The following is a 13,018-nucleotide window of genomic DNA, read 5'->3' on the forward strand; positions in this document are numbered from 1 at the left end:
ATTTTCATCCTATTTCACATTCTAATTAATAGTAAATAGACCAATATTTATTATTTCAAATAATGATTATAGAAAAAATAAACCTAATGGAGTTTTGGTGTGAATATCAGTAAAAAAACTAGATAATTTATATTTTAAGAAAAAATATTAAAATCGAAATATTCCATATCAAGCAGAAGCTTACTGCCTGCCCGTATCTTTCTGAAAGAAAATACGTACGATTTTTACTTAAGTTTTTTAAAGATAAGACAATTAAAAACAGTTTATGTTGACAGAAAAAATATATACTGGCTAGCGCAAAAGATATTGAAAATACTGATTTATAATACGTAAAATTACAAAAAAGTATACAATAGCCACTAAAATAAGGTCATAATCAACTTAAAAACGCACCGATATTAAAATCCAAGGTTCCACTCTAAAAACATTATTTTTCTGAGTTTTTTTGAGCTTGTCTAACATGTAAAGTGTAGTTGATTTATACACCACCGAATATTAAAAAGTTGTTCACATTGCAGTCAACTTAAAAAAAACCAGATTTTGTGAGGCCAAGATTCGAACGGTGTTGGCAATAGGAAAATTTAAATATATAAAAACAAACATTTAATTGGAAAACTTTCCCGCTAACGCCATAGTTTATACGTGGTTAATACCACAGATCAACTTTTTATACGTGGTTAATACGTTTATAGTGTCGTACGTCATACAAAATCTGACACTTGACAATAGTACTTCAAAATGATCAAAACAAATGGCCCCTGTCAGTTAACAAGTGTAGTTAGACCTTTTTTAGTAAACATACTTAATTCTGTTTTTGCAATAATAACAATAAATAAAGTATGATCTGATGCGTTGTGCTCTGTATAAGGAAATAAAGGGGGAAATTAAAAGCAATGGTGAGCGAGGAGTTTATCAAGAAGGAATACCCTCTTCATTGGCTCGTATGGAAAAATGAGTTTAAACTGTTGGAAAAAGCACTTAAAGAAAATAAGGTGTGTACCTGAAATTACAAAAGCAATACTTGAAACGTATATTTTCTACTACTTTCCACACAATACAATTAAAATGGTTTACAGAGCGATAAGGAAAAGGCTGATAACAGAGGCAGAACCCCTTTAATGTTAGCTGTTACTTTGGGGCACCTGGAATCCACTAGGTCTCTGCTTAATCATGAAGCAAATGTTAATTGCGAAAACAAGAATGGTTGGAACGGTAAGGCAGTCTAATTATATTTCAAGAAACTGGTACAATATCTAAGTAAACTATTGTGCAATTATTAACTAGATGTTCAATTTTCGGGATAAAAAATTAGAGAGAAACTTCGTCTTCCATAAATCTCTGGGTGGGATCACCTACAGTTCAAATTAATAATCACAATTACTTTTACTGTGTGTTAAAGTTTACTGATTACAATAAACGAAATTGTTTGGAATTAATCACCACAATAAATATACGAATTATGCATTCGATTACTTAGTTTGGTGACTTGGTGAATGACTCATCCTGCAAATGAATTATTAAACAATGCGATAGACAGCCACCGCATTCCGCAAGGCAGTAATTCTTGTAAACTTGTTTCAATCCTTCATGAGTGTACTACAAATTAATAATTAGTTGGTTATTAAGGAAACTAAATAATCGTCATTAATAATTAAGACATTTTACCCTGAATTTATTATTTTTTAACAATTTACAATTTTCTACATGCATAGCACTCTTTTTAATTTCTGACTCCCTCATATTTTAGAACATTTACATAGAATCCCTCATATTTTATTGCTCTAAGCTTTAATTTTTTATGTAGTATTTGATTTAGTAACCTCTAACATCCCAAACCTCACCGGAAAAAAAAACTTCTAACATAAAACACGTCTTTTTTTAAGTCTAATTAAAAATATGTTCGATTAATTACTGAATACTCAGAGTTGCAGTCAATTTCTGAACTGTCCATTTTCGATGATAAACGGATATTTAATTCAATATAAATCGTTTTTCACCAGATATCTTTGACATGTTAACATAAAATACTTAAATAAATGATAAATTTAGCACTTACGAGTTTAGTAATACATAACTGAAATTCTGGGTTTTTCCTTGTTGCTATAATCAGTATTCATTTACATTTTATGGCCATTTACCATTAATCTAGATTGTTGTACTTATATTTAATCCATGTAGTATTTAGTTATATGTATATATTCCTTATGTTTCTAACAATATATTTCTGATGGTGCATATCTATTTCGGTAATGTTAAGTAATTTCGTACTCTACATTCGATTTATTTTGTCTATAAGCTCAAAATCTAATTTTTTATTGTTCCCACATAAGTCCAAACATACTAATTAAAGACTTTTCATCTCAAATCTGTATTTAGATGTTTTTGGAATTTTTTTCTAAGTCTGTCAAATTTTTCTTCATTGCCGTTTTCAAGCGAGAATAGTCAGGAATATTTAGAACTGTGAAAAATAAAGTCAAATACAATATCCACAAAGAGAATTTGGTTTATTTGTTCTTCTTCAGATACTTCAGGAGAGTCGCTTTATGTACCGTTAATTGTCTAGTTTCTACTTATTGTTCATTTTCATTGTATTACTCTTTATTAGTCGAAACCAAAAGTGAAAGTCAAAAAACTACTCGACAGAACGACTTTTTTCTTCCAACACCATTCATGTTCCAGTGTAAACTTTTTTATAACTATGAGTGCACGACTTATATCTAGTCATCTTTAATTGAAAGAGTTTTCATCAATATTTTTAACAATGCAACAAACATAATAGAAAGAATAGCCTTTGAAGTTGATACGTTTAGAGCGTTCAAAAGTTCTAATATATACCATCTTCTAGTTGTTCAAGAAGCAGTTGCAACTGGAGATCCTGAATTATTGCACATTGTGCTTGAACGGCGTGATCTGCAAAGGTACTATTAAACCGACGACTGCACATATATGTTATTTTATAAAGTGAAAAAATGTCTGTAGATATATAACTCTTTATTGCATCACTATGGTGAGTTGGAACACAAATATAAATATTCAGAGAGTATAATTAGAAATAAAAATATCCAAATGCCAAAATTAACTAAGACTGTTAGCAATAAAAGCAGCTATATTGCAGCATTAAGAAAGTATAATTCATTGCGAAAAGATCTCAAAACTATGTCTACCAATATAAGTACTAAAAGTAAAGTAAAGATTAAATTAAATAATTGGATAAGATCTAATCACTAGCATGCAAATCTACCCAGAAGTCGATAATCCAATGTTAAAAAGTTCAATAACTTAAAAATTTGTTTTGAAGTAAGTGCTCTGGAAACTGGGTTACTGCAAATAGCTCTATTGAGTTCTTAGGATAAGTTAGCTGTAGGATAACTCTAAGTAAGCCAGGCCTATGCACAGATAAAATTGTATTACCTCTATAGGAATTTACAGATGAATTTGTAAATTTTAACTGGTTAAATAAATATCTTGAAGATACAGAAAACACTGACAATTTAACGCAGCACAATATAAGATTTTATGTTAAAAAATATACGTATACATTGTTACTAAAACTGATGCTACGTAAACTTTGAAATCACTTTACATTCAATAACTCATATATCTGCAGTAGGGAGAAGAAAACTTAGTCAATTATGATTGATTTTTTAGCGGATTTATTTTCATATGCGTTTTTTTAGATATACAAGTCGTATGGCAGGAATCCCTGATCTGCTACACAAGTTGAAGGAAGCCCCTGATTTTTATGTGGAAATGAAATGGGAGTTTACCAGCTGGGGTGGGTTATTTTTGAATTCTATTTTCTTTGGTATTCCATTCCATTTCAGCAACGTGGAAGTGTACTAATATCAAGCTTAATCTATAATATTTAGTGATTTAATGAGTTATGTTTGATTTTTAGTACCGTTAGTGTCTCGAATGTGCCCCAGCGATACCTATAAAGTGTACAAGCAAGGCTCTAACGTTCGAATAGATACCACGCTCTTGGGTTTTGATCATACAAGTTGGCAGCGAGGAAATAGAAGTTATGTATTTCAGGACCAAAGTGAGTAGAACTATAAAATGGAAAATTTACATAGGAAGACTTTGCTAAATCATTGGCTATTTTTAATGGAGATAACTATAATTTCTTAGTACGAGAAATGAGGACTAAATAACCGTCAATTTCAAATGCTACATAAAAAATAGTTTATCGGCAGAATTAAAATTTGATGAAAAATGATGAGGTAAATAAACAGTCTGTCCCTGAATAGATGTAGCAAGAGGTGAAACAACCATGACATGTTTGAATAGGTACCGTTTGAAAACTGTAAACTTCTAAACATGTTTCAATGTTTTTTCATAGCGTAACAACCTACCTTTTATTGTGTGGGTCAAAATTAAATAATATGTTTTCCCTAAAAATACTGTTATGTTAATCAAATTTTGGAGCGTATAAAATTGCATTCTAAATAACTTTTCTGAGTGGAATTTTCCCGTCTCTTGGAAAATGTGTAACCCGGAATTAACAAATTGTTTTTATGTGCTAATTTTACAACATGCGGGACTCATTCCTTAAGGTGTGTTGAAAAATTCACAATTTTGTGTGCATTTCCCTTCTTGTTACATCTCTCCTGGGACTCAATGTATATTTTTTAGATGAAAGCAGTATTATGAAAAATTATTAATTGGATAAAAAGTGCCACTCCTGTATATAACAATAATTTAAGTATTAAAAAGTAAAAAATTCCTGTTACAACTTTCTTTGATTAGATGGTAGCGCTACAGTGATGGAAATAGACCATGATTTACGACAAGTTTATTGTGAAGAGATGCGAAGTAGCGATGATACCTTAGGAGTTTTAATGCCAAACGAAGAGACCGTATCACATCGTCTTACCAATCCTATAGTTACTACTTATGTAGATACCGAAAAAATTAGTTTCGAAAGGTAAGAAAATTGGCCCATAACAATAAACAGTTAGAAAATTTTTTTATTTTTTATAAATTTATTGCAAAAACTATATGTAAACTGAATATATTCTAAATTTGTTTGTTATGGACTAATATCCAATTTTATAGAACATTCACAATAATCATTGAAACTTTTTTTGTTCTCGATTCGAATTCATGTGGGGGATACTTTTCAATGCTCATTTATTATTTACTCTTTAAAGGTTATTGCAATAATTGTGTTTATCAATTATTTTTATTCCTAATTTTTATACAGAGAAAATACTTGGTCCAAATTATTGATTGAAAATAAAATAGAAAATAGCAGACAAAAAATTAAATAATTAAGTTGAATGTGGTTAAATATGGGGCAAATTTCAAATCAAAATTGATCAACTCGTATAAGCTGCAAAATAGAATTAAATGAAGTATTGAAAGTGAATTAAATAGTACATGGTTGAATTAAAAGTGGTTAGTTGAAGATGCCAAACGAATATATAAAATAATTTAATTTAAATTATCGCAATTTTTCGAATCACAGAAGAAAAAATGTGAAATTTTTGCATTCCCCTTTAACTTTTGTATGCAAAATAGGTAGAAAATAAAATGTTTAATGTAACTTGAATTTAGGAACAAAGCGGGCATTTGGGGCTGGCGGTCCGACAAAAATGAAGGAGTGAACGGATATGACTGTAAAGTATTTGGTGCTTCAAACGTAGAATTAGTGACCAAAACCAGATCTGAACATTTGACTGAACATGATAAAGCACGAAGTAAAAACCTCAGAACTCCACTGCAGAGCTTTTTGGGTATTGCCGAAGTGGGATCATCGCAAAGTAGTTCCGAGATTCCCAAAGTGTGTAATTGAAGCGCTCATTATCAGACCAATTGTTATTGCTGTCTGTTTATAGGAAGAGTACACAAATAACACAAACCCTTGCAATATACTACCTGAAGAGTACTTCGATCCTCAAGTTGACTTGGGAGACCGCGACATAGGTCGACCTAAGGAAGTTAATGTGAAAGTTCAGAAGTTTAAGGCTAATTTATGGCTTTGCGAAGACTATCCTTTATCGCTTCCCGAACAGATACTGCCGATCGTAGATTTAATGGCCATATCCAGTTCTCATTTTGCTAAATTAAAAGACTTTATTCAGATGCAACTTCCTAGCGGATTTCCAGTTAAAATCGGTGAGCTTTTTGAACGATTTATTATGAAGCAATTCCGATAATCATGCTTTGGCTTCCAGAAATTCCTCTTTTCCACGTGCTAAATGCTAGAATAACTTTTGGCAATATTTTCGCATTAGACAGCCCTGTCCCCAAAGTTTCCACCCTGGAGGAAGACGACCGGCTTACATGTGTCCTCGACGAGACATTATTCCAGTGTCCGCCGACTTACATCCAGATTGGTAATGGTAAAGTGCACCATCATCATTTTTATTTGATGTTAATGGGTTTTGATTTTGCCTGCTTACTTTACTTTGTTTGGGGTTGTGACTTCGGTGCATCAGCAACGCCAATAACTGTTGCCTTTCGGCACGAGCAGGCATTTTTAGGGCCGGTGTCTAGCATATGTTCTATGTATTTCTAAAAAATTAAATTGGGAATAATCATTTATCCGCAAACGATACACTTTAGTTGGCTACTCGTCTTGTTTCGTTATTCAAAAATATATCTATTATCCTTGTACCTCTAGCACAAGTTGGGTTGGAGCCTTCGACAAAATACAGTCAAATAACTGAGTTTTACTTCTTTGAAAATTGGTTTTTCCTTACGCAAAATATTAAAACAGTCGCGCACAGGGAGAGAGTAAAGTTTCGACAAAGTAGTAAAACTCACTTATTTTATTTTGTTGCCTTAGATTCCAGCCAGATCTACGTCGCATTTCAATCATAGAATGTTCGACTTCTTTCTGGATCATCTGGTCTAAGCCTTCGGCAAATTCTGAATTTCAAAACATGAAATATTTGTTTTTTTACACTAAATATGCTGTTAATCTTGGAATATCCCAAACATTTGATTATGTTAGATTAGTTAAATTTCAGTTGCATTCATGCTTTTAATCATTCACTCGCATTTATTTTAGTTTTTTAAATAGTTTCTATTGCAATCGAGTTAATGTGTTATTTTAGCTGCAAGCGATGGGCGACGACAATTTAACAGTGAAGAAGAAGATGATCTTTTACAATTTGCAATTCAACAGAGTTTGGTTGAATCGGGCACTGAGAAGGAAGAGGTTAGATAAAGGTCATTTTGATAAAATGTGTCTGCCTACTTAATTGCTTTGGAACAATATCAAACTTATCTATCTGCAGATATGTCAAGCAAATTAATATTTTCCATCGCTGGCTCATGTTGCGATACGTTGTATTATTTTTTTTAGTTTGAATTTTTTACCATCCGTTAGTTTCCGTCAAAGCTTATAATTTGTCATAGCTTATTAACATTATATACTGCCTGATTCTAGCAATTATTAAATAGTTTTTGATTTTGTCAAACCTGCGTTATAAGCTGGTAATTGAAAGCTAATGTGAAATCTTATAGATATTTTCTTGGAATTTTCAGGTGGACATTTGGGAAGCACTAAGAGGACACAAGCCTTCCAGACCCGAAACTCCCGTCAACGTAGAAGAAAGGGAGCTTCAAAGGTCAGTTACATGAATTTTATTCAACCTAAGCTAATGTTCTCAAACAAATAAGATGTACAAAAATATACAAGACAATTACTCTTCAATTCTGCCTACAAGGATTTATTTCATCCAACTTAGCATGATTAGCTAAGAACCCTTAATTGTTCTGTGCTATTATTCAAAGAATATTTTGAATAGCTTTTAGTTGCCATTTGTAAGTGATTAAATTAGCTAGACAATTTTTAATTTGTGGGAAAGTTGCATGTTTTCAAGCGACTAAAGACGACAAAAGTACTCTTCTGTAAAAATATCTAACTTTTGTCATAACTAGTGTATCTTTCTCATGTTTTTCGAATATGGAACTTTCCTATTGTAGAGCAATAGAAGCCAGTCTAGAACAGTACCAAGGACCCCCATCCGACGCTCAAAATAGTCCCAGTTCAGATTTGGACTACGATCTTCAAATGGCCCTGATGGTTTCCAGAAAAGAGCGAGAAAAAGAGGAGCAGAACAGGATAGACGAAGAAAAAATGCTGGAACAAGCTTTGCAATTATCATTGACCGAAAAGTAGTGAAATTTACTTAGCTTCTTCAATTTGGCTTCACAATTTAGCAACTCTTATTATATTCTAACCAGTCAGCGGTACACTTTATATATTATTAAAGCTCGTTCACACGGTGACATTAATGTCGTGACGTGAATTCCACAACAATGTCAGTGTCTGAACATCCGATTGTCACATCCTGTGTCGGGACGTTAATGTCACATATAAAAAATGTTTGATATTCGCAAGTTCAACTACCGATGGGGGCGCTGCGAATCGTCAAATTACTCGTTGTCGAGTCACAGTTGAGACTTGTTTATTTATTGGAGTTGATGATTATAAAAGCGGGCAAAAGTTGATTAGAACAAAACAAATCACAATCAGATGTCAGAACACCAATGTCAAGTGTCAAATTACTACTTAAGTTGTAGTTTAAATTTTAGCCACCAGGGGCGTTTGGACTTTTGAACTCGCGAATACGGCACCGCGACATCGTGACACTCATATAAGTCTTGTTCTATGGTGACGCTGTCGATGTTTCGGCGACATTTCTTCAAGGTTATCAATCCTTGGCGCGATATTTTCATTTCGTTTGGTTTTAAATCATGTTCCCTTTTGATTTCATTATATTTCTGGAATATCTCATCATACTATGGGATAAATCAATTGCCGATTATAAAGATAGACAAAAACGTTCACTTAGTAGAGTTTCTGATGCCCCTAGTTTGTTTCTACGCATAATCCACTGTCTTATCCATACTTGTTTTTTGAATTTTTGCCTCAATTTCAAAATAATTACTTCTTTTAACAAATCCGCTACTGCAGACTGAAGTTCCGCCATTTTGCCAAGAGTCTGTCGCGACACAATGTGTTGAGAGTGAATAGCTAGTGTGAAAGCTGTCACGGAATTTGATGTCACCGTCTGAACAAGCCTTAACTAACACCACTTGTTGATTGGTTGACAGTCATTCTTGTGAAATTTCGTAAAATTGGTTAGCAAGAAAAATACTTTACTAAATGAGTGATCAAACTCAGCATGGAAGCAACTGGGAAATTTATTCGTTACTGGTAAAACATTTTACTTGTTACATCTTAATGGAATTGACTTCGTTGTTTTGAATTTAAAAAAATTTCAAAACTTATAAATGGAATGAACCCATGTACTAATTGTTTATAGGTACAAAAGATATAATTTTACTTCCTTAAAATATTGCGAATATATTCAAGAAAAATTTATGAAAAACAAAAAAATTTTAAGTTCCTGTTATCATGCAACTGGAGTTGATATTTGGTATCTTAAAAGCTGATGTTTTTTATATCAAAATACGAATAAATAATAGTAAATACTAATAAATTGAAACATACAGTACGTTCTCAAGAATATTCAAGTATTTTATCACTGGTAAAACGGGAGATAATAATTTTTACACCGTTTAAATTTCAATTTCTTTAAACGCTGTTTGGGCTCTTTACACATGTATTTTTTGCGTAAAATTAATAAATCTGCATTACTTACCATCAATTATACATTTGATCGTTTGGTATGTAGTAGTAGCGGTCTTCCATTACACAAGAGAGAAAATAATCCTGTACTGTTCAACTAACAAAACTCCGGGTAATTCTAAGCAAAGTCAATTTATTAAGATAGAACGAGTTTTGTTTGGTGCTTTACAAATAATGTCCATATTATATAAACATTACTAACATTAAATTAAGCGGGAATTTAAAATGAAGTTCTAAAGGAATATCCTCCAAATGGCTAAATTTGTGATCTAACTCATGAATAACAATGTAATGGCTATAGGAATAAGTTTCAACTAGTATAATTAACAACTTAGCATCCTTGTTTTAATAACTAAATGTTTTCGTACGGTACATACGGAGATATGGTCATGTGTTCAGATTAATTGCCTTTGGTAAAGGTGTGCGAAGCATTTATATCTATTTATTGACCCACTGGGTGGCAATACAAATATATTTGTATAAATTAGACCGTCCACGAAATAAGATTTATTGATTTCTGTACGATTCAGATTTCGAATATTATAAATGTTATATTTAACATTTATACTAAATTTAAAGATCGAATCCTCACAGCACTTTCTATTTTCATTGCTTTGCTGTATAACAATTGCAAAATACTGTTTAAATTTACCATCTGAGAATGGTGGGATCAATTTTCATTTATTTAGAGCAACATATTAAATTAAACACTTACAATGGGCGAAATATGAATAGATTTGTGTTACTTCATTTGAACATGAGCACTGTTTGAGTTGTCACCCACATATAATTATAGTCTTGGTGTTTTATTTACGTGCTTTTCTAGAGTACCTACTTGGTTTAGTAATTTGTTGTGATATCTATCTTTAATTAACTTTAATAATAATAATAATTATTATTATATTCCTTCTCTGTGGGGCCAAGTTGTGGTCTTGCTAGCCAAACTACTAACTATAGGCAATTTTTATTTAGGACACAAACTATTTGCATTTGTAATTGTGTTGTGAATTCCTTGTTTTAGTTTCGATAAGAACATTGTTTACTGTTAACATATTTTATTTCAAATAATTATTAATGAACTCTCAGAAAGTATATTTCCTTCCCTCGTTGAACGAATTATTCCATATGATCTTGAGCCCTAGAAAACATTGCGAAAATATTAATTAAGTAGAATACATGGTGATTGAATTATATTGGCTTGATTGGAAAGCTCGAAATAAGGGCTTAAAACATTTTTTTTCCAGTTTATTTCCAGCGCGTTAGTTGTGAAGCAAGTGTTTGGCAGCAACTGAACTGCTGATTGGCGAAGTTGTAGAAACAAAATCATGAAAAATTAATGAGAACAAAAGGTTTTAGTGAAATACACATTATTTTACTATTTTTGATGTGATTTCTAAACACCCTCAGACAATATATGATAGATAAACTGCAACAATTTTACACCTGAAGAAAACAGGTAGTTATTAAGCAAATATGAAGCTTATCATATAGACAGTGGAGGTGTCCTAATATACCTACTTTCCGTCAGATTGAATTTCGTCAATAATTATGAATGTTGTCAATTTTTAAATACGGACACAAATAAAACATTTCAATAATGATTAAGTAATGTAGCTATTAATTTGATTTTAAATCTTATATTAATCCTTTTTACATAATTAATTAGGATTTTAGGAGTTAATTTGGTATAACTATTTGTAATATATTGGCGGGTAACTTTGTTTATGTACCTTTCAGACGTTATTTTGTTTCCACCCCGGTCATAACAGATTTTTAACCACATGTTCAACTTACTTGTTATAGATATTCTGAAGGATATTGAAACTATAAGCGTATCGTTCTTCATTATTTTCAGCAGCTGCAATCCACTTCTTTTTCACTTTAACCCATCTTTGGAGGTGATTTCGTATCAAAATATTCTTGTCCACTGGAGGGCATTCATCCTTGAATTGATCAAATAATTAAAATATGAATTAACAATAAGCATAAAACTGCTTACATAGTTTAGGTTGATGTTATCCTTGCTTTGAAGAAGCTGTTCAGGTAGTGGAGATGGAACACGAGTTTCAAACGGTATGGAGGGAGGTGGCAGTCTCTTCACGTCGACTCCAGAACTATCCCAAGTCGAATCCGTGGGTTCTGGAGATGAATTCCGTCTCCTAAAATGCACAGCCCCGTCTTAGTTGGAAATGGAACAAAGGTAATGTACCAACATTTTTGCTTAAATAATATGCTACCTGGCTCACTTACTTGATGATTCTTTGTGGATTTTTTGGTTGATTTTCCATCCATGCTCTACAGAGAGGATACAAAGGAGTATCTTCTTCGAATCTGGCTAAATCCACACTCCGATCATAGAGCTTCATTACATAGGTATGATGGTATGGGGTAGGAACAGTCTCACTTCTCTTCTTTTTGTAGCTAAAGTAATTACAAAAGATCCACGTTCATTATTCCCAAATTTTAAAAGATGCCAATGGAGAAAATGATCAAACTTGAACGTTTCTTGATATTTATTATTTATAAAACGCGTGTAAAAAGTGAACAAAGTGTTTAACAATTTGTTTTTTCCAGCAGCGTCATAATGTTCTTATATCGTTGGAAATTCCACAAATTAAAGCCAAATATTTTGATGAAATTTCGACTTTTCAGCTAGTTCTGGATGGCTCGATAAGTTTAAGAAGCGTCAAGGCATTCGATATTGAAAAGTATAGGGTCAAAAGCATTGGAGAAATTACGGTGGAGTGGAACAATTACTTCAAATTTATTGGACCAGACACTGCCTAGATTCCTAATGCAAAAAAATCGCCCCCAGGTGGGAGCTTGCAACAAATGTGACCCAAACGTAAATTAATAATGCTACAAATGTTGTTTCTTATGATTTGATATGGGACTTGTTTGAACAATGTTTTCACCTTTTTCGTCTTTTCGACTGTCCATCTTCAGAGCTATCACTGTCTTCATCCGAAGACCTTTCTGTTAACTGCTTAAGAGCCCCTTTTAGCCTACCTTTGGCCATCAAATAATCATTTCCTACATTTTCCTCTTTAATTTCCATTTTCATTGGGGAAAAACTCGTCGAAAAACTACGCCGTTTAGTCATTATTAAGTATATCGCTTAATACACTTTTGAATTAAATTAATGAAAACACCTAGAAGTAAAAAAGTGGTATGATGCACAACTACCCAAAATAAATTAAAGATAAAATGTGGTTAGGTTGCATTTTCCATCATGGAAAAATGGTTTCGAGGTTGGAGGCGCTGATGTTGATAGGGCAGTGCCGACAGAGAAGGTTTTTTATATATCTTTTTACAACAGAGGCAATATTTATTTTACATATTTATGAAGTTAGCTTCTTTCAACCGTACATCAATCTTCATCTCAAATTAGTCTGTTTTGTACGTCAA

General features: G+C 32.3%; 2 protein-coding genes across 6 annotated transcripts; one reads left to right on the top strand and one right to left on the bottom strand.

The window, feature by feature from the left end:
• Nucleotides 1-721: 721 nt before the first annotated feature.
• LOC109538316 (ankyrin repeat domain-containing protein 13D) lies at nucleotides 722-11,339 on the top strand. 5 transcript variants are annotated; one of them, XM_019905493.2, is made up of 12 exons: nucleotides 722-992; nucleotides 1,077-1,212; nucleotides 2,846-2,918; nucleotides 3,678-3,775; nucleotides 3,899-4,042; nucleotides 4,750-4,927; nucleotides 5,560-5,785; nucleotides 5,841-6,120; nucleotides 6,180-6,347; nucleotides 7,065-7,168; nucleotides 7,498-7,580; nucleotides 7,939-11,339. In XM_019905493.2, exons 1-12 carry the CDS (start codon nucleotides 894-896, stop codon nucleotides 8,132-8,134), a joined length of 1,785 nt encoding a protein of 594 aa, XP_019761052.1. In that variant the 5' UTR covers nucleotides 722-893; the 3' UTR covers nucleotides 8,135-11,339. The 5 variants fall into 5 exon arrangements, with proteins under 5 accessions (XP_019761052.1, XP_019761053.1, XP_019761055.1 ...); XM_019905494.2 differs by having other exon boundaries at nucleotides 6,180-6,341; XM_019905496.2 differs by lacking the exon at nucleotides 7,065-7,168 and having other exon boundaries at nucleotides 7,939-8,079.
• Nucleotides 10,563-12,979, bottom strand: LOC109538317 (protein lin-37 homolog). Its single transcript, XM_019905497.2, has 5 exons — nucleotides 12,526-12,979; nucleotides 11,861-12,031; nucleotides 11,610-11,769; nucleotides 11,405-11,553; nucleotides 10,563-10,748 (listed from the first exon to the last, which is right to left on the bottom strand). The coding sequence occupies exons 1-5, from the start codon at nucleotides 12,711-12,713 to the stop codon at nucleotides 10,727-10,729; spliced, it is 690 nt and encodes a 229-aa protein (XP_019761056.1). The 5' UTR covers nucleotides 12,714-12,979; the 3' UTR covers nucleotides 10,563-10,726.
• Between the last annotated feature and the right edge of the window lie 39 nt (nucleotides 12,980-13,018).

The sequence above is a fragment of the Dendroctonus ponderosae genome, unplaced genomic scaffold (genome assembly GCF_020466585.1).
Source record: "Dendroctonus ponderosae isolate FM_Combo_2020 unplaced genomic scaffold, Dpon_F_20191213v2 Dpon_F_20191213_2, whole genome shotgun sequence".
NCBI classification, from domain to species: Eukaryota; Metazoa; Arthropoda; class Insecta; order Coleoptera; family Curculionidae; genus Dendroctonus; species Dendroctonus ponderosae.

Coding starts and splice junctions, on each gene's coding strand:
- LOC109538316 (XM_019905493.2), top strand. CDS start 894: ATGGTGAGCGAGGAGTTTATCAAGAAGGAATACCCTCTTCATTGGCTC. Junction 1,213..2,845: donor AAACAAGAATGGTTGGAACG/GTAAGGCAGTCT, acceptor ACCATCTTCTAG/TTGTTCAAGAAGCAGTTGCA. Junction 6,121..6,179: donor CGGATTTCCAGTTAAAATCG/GTGAGCTTTTTG, acceptor TTTGGCTTCCAG/AAATTCCTCTTTTCCACGTG.
- LOC109538317 (XM_019905497.2), bottom strand. CDS start 12,713: ATGACTAAACGGCGTAGTTTTTCGACGAGTTTTTCCCCAATGAAAATG. Junction 11,554..11,609: donor ATAACATCAACCTAAACTAT/GTAAGCAGTTTT, acceptor GATCAATTCAAG/GATGAATGCCCTCCAGTGGA. Junction 10,749..11,404: donor CTTCAGAATATCTATAACAA/GTAAGTTGAACA, acceptor AATGTTTTCTAG/GGCTCAAGATCATATGGAAT.